Genomic DNA, 14,161 nt, shown 5'->3' on the forward strand with positions numbered 1-14,161 from the left:
TATCGAGAATGGTTTGAAAACACGAGTGATACGAAATACACGTAAACATCAAAGACTAAATGTCGATGTTTCAAAAGACAAAATTACGAAATGGGAATGAAATTGAAGCATTAATTAGGTTTATCAAACATGAATTGATGTTGAAAGACAAGAAAAAAAGAGAGCTACAAATCATAACTTCTCCCATTTACAAAGGTGGTGAGAGTGAGGGCCACAAATGGCTTCACTAATATCATCTCCTATTCTTCTTTGCATGGTAAGACGGACTAACCCTAATGGAGTGGTCAAACACATGTACCATACCACTAAACACGATATCGAAACCCAAATCAAAGAGATTTGATAGATCGCTTTCGACAAAAGTTCGACAAGATAACGTGATCCAGTAACTTGTTTTACGGGTTATGAATATACAGTTACATATATGACTAGAATTTGTATTATACTTGAATAAGATAGTACTCTTAATGGTTGAAAAGAATAGAATATCGATGTGAGATTCCACTTCAGTGGGAGATGAGAACGAAATATGTTGAACACAACTCTCTGTGGGAAACACTCACACTCTTTATTAACACCAATCGAAAAGAGAATACAAGACACTCTGTAGAATACTACTACTCTTTATTATTTTTGGATTTCTTGGATGATAGGTAGGGTCGAGGTGTTTTTCCTAAATCTCTACTAAAATAAATATATGATGGGCTCGTACAATTATTGGGCTTAACTCTATTGGGCTAGACTCTATTGGGCATGATATTTCAACAAAATATTCTTTATAAACGTGTAAAAATCTCTTTCTAGCATACGCGTTTTAGATTCTTGAGAGAAAGTTTAGAAGGAAAAGTTCAAAAAAGAACAATATCTACTAACGGTGAGTTTGGATTGTTATAATCGACCACACAAAGTGAGATGAACTAGTTCAATTGCTCTCGAACTGTGAATTTTTATCTATGTAGGTTAATAAACGTTAGATTTGTGTGGTTAAACTAATGAAAAAAAGTAAATCACTTTCATTTCCAAGATCAAGTAGTTAGGTCAAATACAAGTTAAAATTAGGGTTTACATACTAGGGTGGTTGGTCTATGCTTTATCAAAATAAATACATTGTCTTGAATTTTTGACGTCACATCTGCTAAATTTAATTTAATTAATATCTTATATCAACATTTTTAAAATTAATTTTAAATTTTGACAATAAAGGAGAAAATGTTGACTCCATATTTTCTATGAAATAAAAAATAGCTTTGCCGACAAAAGCCATTATGGAGTTTTGAATTTGTAATTTATTTCAATATTTCTCTAACTTTTTATTAATCTTAAAAATATATTTTTAAACTTTTAAAAAGTTTTGAATAATAAATTAAATTTTCTAGAAATAAAAATTAAAAAATATTTTTACTACCAATATATTAACAGAACTATTAAAACTATTTTTTAAAAATGGTATTAACACATTTAACTTTTAAAAAAATTTGTGAAAATTTTCATTTAAAAATTAAAAGACATCGATAAAATCATTTACGTAACAAAAATTATTGTCTTCGAAAATAATGTTAGAAAATATTAAAATTTTTATCCATCAATTACTAACTCAATATACATCCTTTATTTAATATAATAATAATAATAATAATAATTTAAATCTCAAAATTCATAGATTAAGTTCGAGAACCTAATGAAATTGAAATTTTGAATTTTTGTGATTCACACGTTAAAATAAAATAAAGTATAGTAATTCTTATTAATGGTATGTTACATATCTCAACTAATATTAATACAAACTCGTGATATAAGAAAAATATTTTATCCGTGCATTTTTTTTAAAGATATTATATTTTTAATAATTGATTATAATATATATATATTGTTAACCAGATTGGTGAGTAACTAACCATAGATTGTTGTTAACTAGATTGATGAGTAAAGTTAACTTTACCCATGAAATTTACGTGAGGTAGATTCATGTAACACCAAATTCGGTCAAAACGCACCGTTTCGTCAGTTTTCTCATCCCGCGCTCGTTTGGAATACAAACAAGCCTCCTCCGAAAACGGAACTCAACTCGTAAATATTAGCGCGTTGCCGTTGCCGGTTCGCCTCTTCGATTCTTCCGATAAGGTTGCTCCGCCGCATTCCGATGTCCCAGCCGATTGTCCTCTCCGGAGAGGAGGACGGGGACTCTACACCCTACCCGATCCACTCCAAGAAACGTCGAACTGGATCGGATGCATTTTTTAGTATATGCTCCACTGTTATTGTGCTTGATGATGATCCGAGTACTCATAAATCAGGTCGCAACTCTCCGCCTCCGAGTTATGACGTTGTAATTGTTAAATGTATGAAGGCGGCATTTGACTTTCTTGCTGAGGATTTGAATACGGACCAGAAGTTCGATGGTTAGTGAATTTTATTCTCTTAATTGGTTCATAATTGTAGTTTATTATTGTTTCGGTTCGCCTCTTGTGAAGGATCAGTTAAATAATTTTCCTGCGCAGTAGTTTTGATCAAATAAACTTTGTTGATGCTGGATAAGAATATTCTGAAATAGATTGGCACCGTTTGTTTGAATTGAACCCTCAGGAATCAGTAGATTGATATGCTTAGAGTTCGATAACGAGTCTGAAAGTGATTCTCAGAAGAATAAGTATGGGCATGTGATTGGATTGATTCTGACCGTCATGATGTGAAGAACTCAGTGCCGACTTCTAAATTAGACAGGGCAGGATCGGGTTCTTCTCTTGGTAGGTTCATGTTATCTTTGGTTTCCTTTCCTATTTTTGTCAGTTCCTGCATTTCTTACTGCGTGGAGAAAACAGAAGTGTGTTCATTTACGGAACCCCGCCATCCTTGAAAACTGTGGACATTAAGGGAAGTGTTTTGACAGGGAACGATGTTCTGCAGGAATTTTTGGGGACACAAAGTATTCAAGTTTTGGGGGAGATGATGGTATTGATATGTATCAGGTGGATCCTTTCAAAGTAAGATCATAATATCTGTTTTCTTTCTGAAGATTGAATATGGATAGGGAGTAGTAATGGCTTCTAGATTTAGTTATTAATGTAGCGTGGTGCATCATGAAGCATAGATACTAGATTGAGTACTAGTTGTATGATAAGGTTTTTGTTTGTCAATTTTCTCATCTCTCATCATTTGCGCAGGCGTTTGCATATTTGAAGTCATTTCTTAGCCCGCTTTCCATTGTTCCTAAGCTTGTTCTAAATCAGAAGATTTACTGCAATACTACTGTAATGAAAAGTTTGTGATGCACAGCTAATACAGTGCAGTATAAGATTACACGCCCTATGTAATTTCAGAATCTTGCCTTATTTCAATGAAAGTTCTGTTTCATTTAAAAGAAAATATATTTATTACATACTCTTTGCAATTTCAGTATCTTTGTCCAGGTTTTTCTTCATTAATTGTTGCTTTGAAGTTGCGTGCTAGAGATTCTGTAATTTTTAACTTTTGAACTTTGTAGGGAACAGGAGAAGTACAAGAACTCAGCAAGCAATAACGGTTGAATACGTCCGCCTGTTGAGGAGGTTTGAATAACAACCATGAATGCTTAGGAGAATTAGGAAATGATTTTACCCTGCTTTCCTTATCCAAGTTTTATTCTAAAATGTTGCAGTATAAAATCTCTCATGTTTCTCACATGTTTCATCTAGAAATTGGTAAAATTGACCACTCACCTTGTCAAGGTACGTTCTAGGCAGTGTGTAGATGAAACTGAGGCAGCTGACATATTGTTGGTCTGACATGCAGTCTGGCATCCTTTCAATTCAGGTGCTGAATACTGTTCTCAAATTTCAGTCAAGCATAACTTCTTAAAGTGTCAAAAGTTATTTTTCTGGATAACTTGGCGTCAATTGCAAATGTATAACTTAAATTTGTGTCGTGAAGTTTGGTCAAGTAGAAAGGATATTTCATATACTGTTCGTCGATCCCATAGACTGAACATTGTATGAAAAGAAGCCGAGAGATTCCTGTTTCGTACATCTTTAGATGTTGCATTAGTTCCATAGTTCTTTTGACATGGTACGTTAGTAAATATGGACTTAGGCGCACCCATATCCACTCTTTCACATATTTAAATCCTTAGTCAGAATTATCTGTTTTCCTTTGCTTGTCTTGTAAAATTCAGGAAAAAGTTGACGCATCTATCCGTCAATGCAATTGGATCCGTTATACCCAAAGATTGTGTTCACAGGAATGTGATAGAGTGCGTGTGGTGAGCTTTAATCGTCAATTGCCAATTCATTTCAAATTTTATTGGCATTCAGTTTCATAACTACTCTGGCATTGACTTGATTTATATTAATGAATTTATGGCTGTAATTGAGTTACTCTCGAAGAACTCTTGTCTTTTCCCAAACTGGCGGGTTAAAAGCTAAACAGAGCACTTGTCATGTATTTGATCTCATAAGAACAATATTCTAAACCATAAGAAAATATGAAACTAATATCTATGGTATTTCCTTCTTTGCTTTTTTGTTCTTAATTACCCTTGTTGATAGATAACTCTAATAGACTTCTAGTAATAAAATCATGTTATACCACCACTAAAAGTTATTATATACCATGAACTTAGTTCAATAGTTAAGGCGTTTCTACTTTTCCTAAGAGGTTATTGGTTTGAATTCTCTCATCCTAGATGTGATGATGTATTGAACTTAAAAAAGTTATAGGTACTGTCTCTCAAGTAAAACTTTATTGATTTGGTCATGTTTCTTTTTGTAATTAGGTTAGAAGCCTTGGTAGCAATTCTTAAAATTAGCTTGATTGGGATTGCAAATCAATATAAATGGAGTTGCCTTTTGTAATTAGATTAGAAGTCTTGGTAGCAATTCTTAAAATTAGCTTGATTGGGATTGCAAATCAATATAAATGGAGTTGCTTTTTGTAATTAGGTTAGAAGTCTTGGTAGCAATTCCAAATGTACAACCACGGTTTGCCGTAGCAATATGGAAGAAATATCCGACCATGAAATCTTTTTTGAGTGTGTACATGAATCCATGTAAATCTGTGAGTCTGAATCGAACAATTCACCCTATCCTGAATTGCATAAGCTAGCAGTCATGGCAGATAACATTTCTTCTTGGTCCACTCTAGTAATAACAGGTGCATGAAAAGGAATTTCTGCTGAAAGACTTGACGATAGAAGGTTTACTCGGCAATGATAGAAGATCAGGAGAGATTTGTTCAAAGAGAGTGTACAGGATACTTACGGCTCAAAGTGGAAGCATGAGAACTGATGACGTTGAGGAGGGTGATGACTTGTTCAGATCCTAATTGTCTTAATTAATTATCATATCTAATTAGCACACCATTATCTTAATGCAATAGCTTATTGCAGAGTTTTCAGCCTCGCAGACAGGTTGAAGGACTAGAGTGCCCTCATCTCCTTATTACAAATGCCACTTGGAGGCAGCGTCTCGTGGAGCAAAGGGTAAATAAGTAAGTTTTCGTTGTTCAATAACCAAATCTGAATTCTCCCATCAACAAGGTAGAACTGTCCAAAATGAACTTCCTGGCTCGAGTCTAGTTAATTTCTCTTGCTTTATAGTAGAGTAACTTCAACTAGGTGGGAAACCAGCATTTCACCTTGAATTTGGATGTTCATTGACATAGTGTTGAACATATATATTGTGAGATCCACAATCTCACGTTGGTTGAGGAGGAGAACGAAACACCTTTTATAAGGGTGTGGAAACCTTTCCCTAGCAGACGCGTTTTAAAGCCCTGAGGGGAAGCCTGAAAGGGAAAGCCCAAAGAGGACAATATCTGCTAGCGGTGAGCTTGAGCCATTACAAATATACCTCTTCCCTTGTAATTTGTCTCAAAGTGCATTACAATGTTAGGTTATAGAGACGAAATGTATTGACTTATCGTTACTTGTTCTTTTAACCATAGTTAGAAGTGAATTGATCATCTATAGAAAGATTTCTATGTAAAGTGAACATAGTATGATATGGTATCAGAATTCAAGAGGCTAATTGCTACTTTATATTGTGTGAGTTAGTTCAAGTTTGGCATTTTTTGGTGGGAGGTTTGGTTTGGTAGCAGTAATGGTATGGTTAGGTAGAAGTTTTGATATCCTAAAAGTAGGGAGAATATTGAATTATACTAAAAAAGAAGAGACTCAAGGATGATATCAGTAATGACAACAATTTGGTGGTACTATTTTTTCTCATACCCACCCTGCTTCCTAATATTCCAATTTTATGTGGTTTGAAATCCATCAGAAGCATTGCATTCAAACAAGTGGATTGCTCACTTTGTAGGGTTTGTGTAATTTCCAACAGAGAGCCAAAATTTTGATGATTGTGACCCAAATCCAATTAAACTATGGTTGGGCATGGCCATTCCTCTAATCCAATTCACACTCATCCTAATTCCGCCACACAAAACACCCACTAATGGGTGCTGCCACCAGCTCGCACCACTTTTGTTTTTTGAATGCCTCTTTCACCCAAAGAAATCTTACCTGAATGTACAATTGATCTCTTTTAAAGTTCATGAATTATTTTTGGACAAAGGTAGAAATGGGATTGGAAGCTTTTAATACTAAAGAAGATCTAGATCAATTGATTTACCGGCTCAATCACTTGTTAATTATGTTTTTATATTGTTTTAGATTAGGTAATTGTTGCTTCTTTCATAGAAGAGCTCATAAGAATATAGGAAATAAAACTTCACATTGGTAAATAGAAAGCAAAACCCAATTTTACATGTTCAACAGAATAGGTTAAGATATCATTTGGTCCTTTTATCTTAGACTTCATTCCATGTACATTCAATAAAGCTTAAAATTAAATTCTACCGCCAATTGGAAGTTAATTTTTATCAAAATTAGTCAAATAATAAACAACAATTTTAATGCAATAAGAGACAATATAAACATATTTCTAAAGTATGTAGAGAAAAGCTAGTAGACACAAAAAAAGAAAAAAAAAAAAACATATCGAAAATAAATTAATCAAATTTGAACATTTGAAAGTATAATAGCTAATATATAATGAAACTCAAAATACAAAGACTAAAATGGTATTTTTAGGAAGAAACATGATGTAAAATATATTTATCTATTAAATATAATAGTAAAAATTTGATAAAAATTAATCGTAGAAGTTTCACCTTCGAGGTAAAGCTGTAAAAAATTAATGGAAAGACTTTTCCATCTTTCCATCACCAGCTGTTTTATTTCTTTAAACATCCGTTCATAAATCCATTGAAGAGCACGATGCTTATATAATAAATAATTACTCCTTTGTCACAATTCGAGATGATGTGACAGAAAACAATGACTTCTTGCTATTAAAATAATAGCTGTTCTTGATCGGTCCTCATTTCAGTATCCAAATGGTAAAATGTAAGACTATCATATGAAAGAAAACGAATAATATCTACTGATAAAGAATACCTATCAAGGATAGTTCCTAAATTATCCTTTTAAATGATTTATACCCACATAAAGGTTGTTCTAGTAGCATATATAAGAGAGAAGGCATACTTATGAAACATATCCAAAGTTTGTAATGATGGAAAGAAGCAAATCATTTTGTGGGTCTTACTCAAAAGCCTATGGAGATGTGAGGTTTGGATTTGAGGACCAACCCAAATCATCCAGCTTCAATGGGACAATGAACAAAGAAGATGAGGGCAATCCAGAGCTCAAGAGAAAGCAAAGAGTAGCTACTTACAATATGTATTCCCTGGAAGGTAAGCTGAAGAAGTCCTTGAGAAAAAGCTTCAAGTGGATCAAGAACAGGTTTTCCTACAGCTTTTATGATGACTGAGTTGAAACTTTCCCTTTCTGTAAACTAATTTTGTTTGTGTATATTTGTTCATCTTCTCATACTCAACGAAGAGGTGCGTTTCAAATTGGTCAAGATGACTAGCTTATGCACACTTCTAAATAATATGTAATAACTTATTCTATGGCTATCTCCACGTTGATCTCCCAGCATAATTCACTATACAACTTAACAATCTAATAGGTTTCTCTCCTATGACGTCTGATCCTACTACATTTTATTGTCAAGAAAACTCATAGGGTATTAAATTCTAGGTAAATGGTCACCGTAAATGCAATAAACAGTTCGTAGTGAACTTCTAGCATGAATGGAGTAAAATAAATGTATTACATATATGACCTAGCATGGATGTAGCAAGCTTGGAATGAGCTCATGAGTTAAAAAAATAAATAAAATATCATCAAATTCTACATGATGACATGCTTTAGAGATCAGAAAAATAGAGAGGTTCCATAACATCTCCAGCAGCCATTTGGATATAATGGATTATCAACAAGAAGTTTACGGGCTTCTCCTACACTATCCAAGTATTGACATCCAATATAGACGCACGTCTTTTTACACCTTTATCCTTGGATTTAAAAAACTTCATCAAAAGCCAAAAAAAAAATTGAAAAAAAATAAAGAACAATTGCATTTTCCCTCTTAAAAATAAATCCGAACTGAAGTTCTTCCGCCGTATTAATCAAACAGTGTCTTTTTGGGGTCAATGAAGGCACCGTATCAATCAAACAGTGTCTGAAGAGGAACAGAGCAGAACAATATACACCCCATGTCTTTTGGGGTAAAAAACTGATTATTATGATTTTGTATAATGAGTGTCAAATAAAATAGTCCGCAACAAGCATGGATTTCTTTATATCACAGTATTCATGAAAGGTAATTTGAGAACACCCTACCCCCAACTCTCTCTCACTCCCTAGGAAGGGAAATAAAGCATTTTATTAGGTAAATGAGGCATGAAATAACAAATTTGGCTTACTTAAAGACCCTTTTTAATAGACTACTATTCTCTACCTGTTTGATGGTGCATTGATTGCTTATCAAGATAAAGGCTGCGAAGGTCCAGTGTAGAAATAGACCTTTGATAGTAAGTCAGTGCACTACCCTCTTTGGGGTTGATGATGTCTGTGATGGAGGCCTGCAAGAGGGTAGAAGCCTGCAAGAGGTTCGGGTTTTTTATGTTCTTAATAGCATTAGGATGACCTTCGGTTCTGGGGGATCTTTTCCCATGTGATTGAAGAATTGGAGAAAGGGACATCTGCATGTTCTTTACATGCTTAAATGATTTAATACTTGAAGAAACACTGCTTGAGCTGCTCCCCGTTCCTCGGCCATAAGTGCTCGGCTGTGTACTACTCTCCTGAAATTTCACAAGTGTCGGTTTTTTCCTCTTTTAGTTCCAACTTAGGTATAAGTAGAAGTACAGGTTCAACAAAAGAAAAAATCTTCAAATGATCCATTTTGTTTGGGGTGAGCTTAGCCAATATAGAGAAGATAGCTCCCTACCGGATGGTCAGGTGAGCAATGCATTAGAAATTTTTTAAAGGTCAAATAATCATTTAAGTGGGGTGTTTATTTGGAAAGAGAAGCTGAGTTGAAGCAAATTTAAACAAACAAACAAACAAAAAAGGAAATACCCCTTCATGATTATAGTTCACCATAAACTAACAAATATACCTTCACAAGTGTGCATGTAATGGCTAGGGAGTATCGATCTACAGGAATTTTTTTATGAAAACAAACGGTGGTCTATTGGCAAGTTTATATCTTATATCATCTATTTACTAGGTAAAATTGAATGTTTCACGTCTACTTCCACTCTTCCAGATCTCATTAATGCATAGAAAATTTTATCCGGCAGTCCCCAAATTTAATCATAGTAGAATCTGACATAACGAAAAACGAATGGCTATTCAAGCAGAGATTTGAAGAAAAATCCACATAGCAATTGATCTTACTGGAAAGTAAAATAAAATGGAGAACACTACCTCCTTCAAAGATTCGGAATCCCTAGCTTTTGTTGCATTAGCTACTTGCTGAGATCCAAGATGTGTTTGAGAATGAGATAAGCGCATCTTTCTTGAGCTCCTTTGCCTAAAAGATGGGACGTAAAAGTTCTTGCACATTAGTAGAGAGTTTTGACTGCTCTGATTTATATGCTACCAATGTTTCAAGTGAGTACAGAAAGGTTAAATGCTATTCTGTATAATCCTAAAAGAAATTAGATGCAGAATTTCATATTTGCCATAATTCAAGAGAATAATATTTGCTTCTTAACACATCGAGCAGTTTCAGTTTCACCCTCGAAGTAAGTAGGGTCATGGGAAAAAAAAAAAATGCAAATATGCTGCTCAAGGAACTTTTGGGCACTGTGACAGAAAATTTAAATGAACAGAGATTTAAAAATTGGTTGATATTTTAAAGCTGACCAAACAAAAATTGAAATGGATGATAAGAAAGAACAGGTTCGCTCATTCATATAATAAAGGGAGTATCAGATTCAGAACCGAGAAGCATACTTCTTCCTACTTCTGGTTTTAGCTGGCTCATCCTCCTTGTGGAAAATCACAGGTAGATCTGAGAGTTCACATGCCGGTGGATATGAGCTAAAGAACTGAAAACAAAAGATAACTATGAGAATAACATATTAAAGCACTTTATCGTGTAGAACAGGAAAGAAATGGAAGGGTTGACAAACCTTCTGCCTAATGTCTTATTATGATTTTCAAGGTGATATAAAGCTGTACAATATTTGAGTTAAGGCAGCCTAGGGTATTAACATTTTTACTATACGCCTTTTATCAATCCAAGAGACGATATGTCAAACCAAGGTTGAAAGTTACTGAGATTTCATGGCTAATCGGCCCATGAAAAGAGTTTAGTTCAAGACAATAGTGACCTCACTTGATTGCTTTCTTGCTGTATGCTTACCATTTTTTTAATGATAAATGTTATTGGTAAACGTTTCCTTATTTTCTCCCCCTCAACGTTACTAAGATATAAGATTTTAAAATATCGTCAGAAGTTAAGTCCACCTAGATATCAATGAAACATAAAAGGAACAAGTTTGAAGCAAAAATATATAGTTCTTAATTTGTTTCCATTAAATTAACTAAATAAATCTTTACCACAAAAAAATTACAAAAGATTTGAAATTTATACTTACCTCGCTTTGAAGAGCAGACGAAGCAGTGCCACGACGTGCTGGGTCTAATGAGAGAAGTGTAGTTATGAGACGAAAGGAAGGTGTAGAAAAACCTGAAAAAGCCTCTGGGAAACCAGGTTGATAATTTTGTGGTGGACAGAAGCTTGCAGGTAGCTTCATTTTGTCCCAATAATCCTTGGGGGGTGAACCACAAAGCTTCCAGATTTTATGAAGTTGTTCAACCTGAAAAGAGATGAAATTATATGAATTCGTTTCCTGTAAATATCATTGATGAAAATCCTCAGAGAAAGAAACCAATCTAAAATAGTCTAACAGGATGGAGCATTGTAGTATAGTATAGATCTATGAACCATTATGATTTCTTCATATTGCACTCTGATGATTCTGAAGATGGAATGGAAGCATTGCAACAGAAAGTGGAAAAACACACATAAAAGATAAACTGAGATGAGAAGTAACCCAAGAAGTCCAAAAGGGTATGGGGATTCAAGTTTGCGACTAAATCATTCTTGAGAAGGAACTAGTTGCTATAAATGAAACATAAGTGAGAATAACAAGAAAAAGTAAAACTCTCTTAAAAGTGTTCAGTACCTAAATATCTAAGTTCCACAGGTTGTGTTTAGAAAGTCTCTACCTCTGTTCTCCCTGGCAAAATTGGCTTTCCAAGAAACATCTCAGCTAGAAGGCAACCTGCACTCCACAGATCAATACCAACTCCATAATCTGTAGAGCCTAACAGCAACTCAGGAGCTCTATACCAGAGAGTAACAACTCGGTTTGTGAAAGGACGTCTTCTTTTCGGAATGAAAAAATTGGCTAGCCCAAAATCTGCAATTTTTAGCATCCCACTTTTATCAATCAACAAGTTGGAAGGCTTGATATCTCGGTGTAGAACTCCCCTTTCATGGCAATGCTGAAGACCAGATAGTAGTTGCTGCATATAGGCCTTGACCTGGAAAATGGCAAGCAATTTCAAGCACATTCATACATACCATACCAGAAAGAATAAGAACCTTGCCCAGAAAAAAAAAAATTCATGTTGTGCAAAACCAGCAAAGTTGCATTCATGTTAAATGCATAATTGTAGAATAATGCTTAATCTTCCTATAAACAGTAGAAAGTCACTTCTTGTCTTGTTCAATGATAAAACATTTTCTACCCCAGGTCGATCGATTACCACGATAAATTAGTAGTTATTGACCCATTGTTCTAAAACTGCCAGAAACTGGCTAATCTATACCTGAGCTTCGCTGAGCTTCCTACTGACACGAGAGATTATTCCAGTCAAGTCAGACATCATAAAATCAAATACTAGATAGAGGCTGTAAGGCATTCTTGATGTGACTATCCCTTCAAGCTTGATGACATTGGGATGGTCCAGCTTCTGCAACGCCATGATTTCTCTTGCCATAAATTTGATACTATCAGAATCCGACGTATCGAATCGAACTTTTTTCAAGGCAACAATCTTTCCAGTGTCCCTGTCTCGAGCTTTATACACATTGCTGTATGTCCCTCCACCTACCTATAAACCCAGACATCAAATTTAAACGAATTTAAATGATTGACGAATAAATAGTACACAATTTTTTTCCTGTTGCAGAGTTGCATTCTTCACACTTTCTCAATAGTCGTGAATTCCTTTCTAACCTTAAAACAAGGAATTCAATGTAACAATAAACAATCTCAAATGGCAATATGTCAAAAGATTAAGCACAGTTTGCAACATTTAATCATATTCATAACGATGAAGCATGAGCGAAAGAGAATCAAAATGAAAATAACACTAACCTTAGCCAATTTATCATATGAATCGGCACCCTTCGGTACCAAACCAGCCAAAGCTTCTGTAGGTACATTTTCAACAAGCCACTTCGGCCAACCATCCACAAGCTCTTCTCCTCCAACATTTTCAGATACACTGGTCCTCTTCGAAACATTCCCAACATCACCGATCTTCTCCTTCTTCGTTTCGAGATAAACGACTTTCCTAACTCCACCATCATTCACAACAGCCGAGCTTCTCGCAACCTTTCCGGACCGACTCGTATCGACGGTATTCCTCCGATTTCCTCCGGCGACGTAAGTGCGTTCCGGATTGAACTTCCGAACGCCACTATTTGGCGAGTACTCAAAGGATCTTGACTGAACGCACCCCATCCGTTGTCAATAGCAAAATCCACCACCGTCTGATGCGAATCAAAGTTTCGGTGAAAGCTAGGCAGCATAGTGATGAAATAATGGGGATATTGAAGAATGTATAATAGGGATATTCCAGTTCATGAATCTGGAAAACGAATTGTGATGATACCATCGTCCGGACGCCGGCAGGTTTTGGAATTTTGCTCAAAGAGAAGATGATCGTATGGTTTTTGTCTGGATTGAATTGGAGGTTTTCAGATGTCCGATCCGAAGCAGTGTTGGTAGAGAGAGAGAGAGAGCAGAATGAATCGTACAAATATGGCGGGTGAAACGTAAGCAACAGTTTGAAACATTCCATTGCTTGCAACATCTTCAAATAATAATAATAATAAATAATTGTTTTCATTTAATTTTAAATTTGACTTTAATTTCCAAACGAAGAAAATAAAAGTAAAAAATCACTTTGGCCAAAAATAAATATCGATTTTTTATTATTTAATAATTTATATTTTGTAACTTATAAAAATCATATGCATAAGAACTGAATTGATTCTCCATAAAAGTTTAGAAATCAAAGTGATTTATAACAAAATTAAATAAATAAATATTAATAATTTCGTGATTGGAATCATAATTTTGAATCTATTATTCTATCTTATAAATAAATTTATTAGTTACTTTTCCATAAATTAATTAAATTATATTAAGAATTAGTGGTACTCGTTTTAACTGATCTATATAAGTTTACTATGTGCATATAATTGTATATTAATACAAATATTTAAAGCTATTTTTTCATTAATTTTAAAATTTGCAATGATCACGACAATTTTTTTTTTTTCTGGAATTAAAATATATTTTTTTGAAAGTTTAAAAGTAAAAGAGAAATAAGTTGAAAATTTTAAAACTAAAATAGACACATAAATATGGAATATAATTTAATTTAATTTTAATTATTTACTAACCCTAGAATATATATCTAAAAAATTAAATCAATTAGACAATTCTAACTAAATTAGATCAGTTAGTC

General features: G+C 34.1%; 1 protein-coding gene and 1 pseudogene across 1 annotated transcript; one reads left to right on the forward strand and one right to left on the reverse strand.

Moving 5' to 3' along the window:
* The first annotated feature begins 2,086 nt into the window (after positions 1-2,086).
* Positions 2,087-5,687, forward strand: LOC111781663 (annotated as a pseudogene).
* Positions 5,688-8,601: 2,914 nt separating this feature from the next.
* On the reverse strand, positions 8,602-13,460 carry LOC111780927 (probable serine/threonine-protein kinase At1g54610). The gene is made up of 7 exons (XM_023661287.1): positions 12,781-13,460; positions 12,230-12,514; positions 11,624-11,941; positions 10,990-11,211; positions 10,343-10,437; positions 9,812-9,917; positions 8,602-9,183 (listed from the first exon to the last, which is right to left on the reverse strand). The coding sequence occupies exons 1-7, from the start codon at positions 13,147-13,149 to the stop codon at positions 8,827-8,829; spliced, it is 1,752 nt and encodes a 583-aa protein (XP_023517055.1). The 5' UTR covers positions 13,150-13,460; the 3' UTR covers positions 8,602-8,826.
* Positions 13,461-14,161: the final 701 nt, after the last annotated feature.

The sequence above is a fragment of the Cucurbita pepo genome, chromosome LG19 (assembly GCF_002806865.2).
Source record: "Cucurbita pepo subsp. pepo cultivar mu-cu-16 chromosome LG19, ASM280686v2, whole genome shotgun sequence".
Taxonomy (NCBI): domain Eukaryota; kingdom Viridiplantae; phylum Streptophyta; class Magnoliopsida; order Cucurbitales; family Cucurbitaceae; genus Cucurbita; species Cucurbita pepo.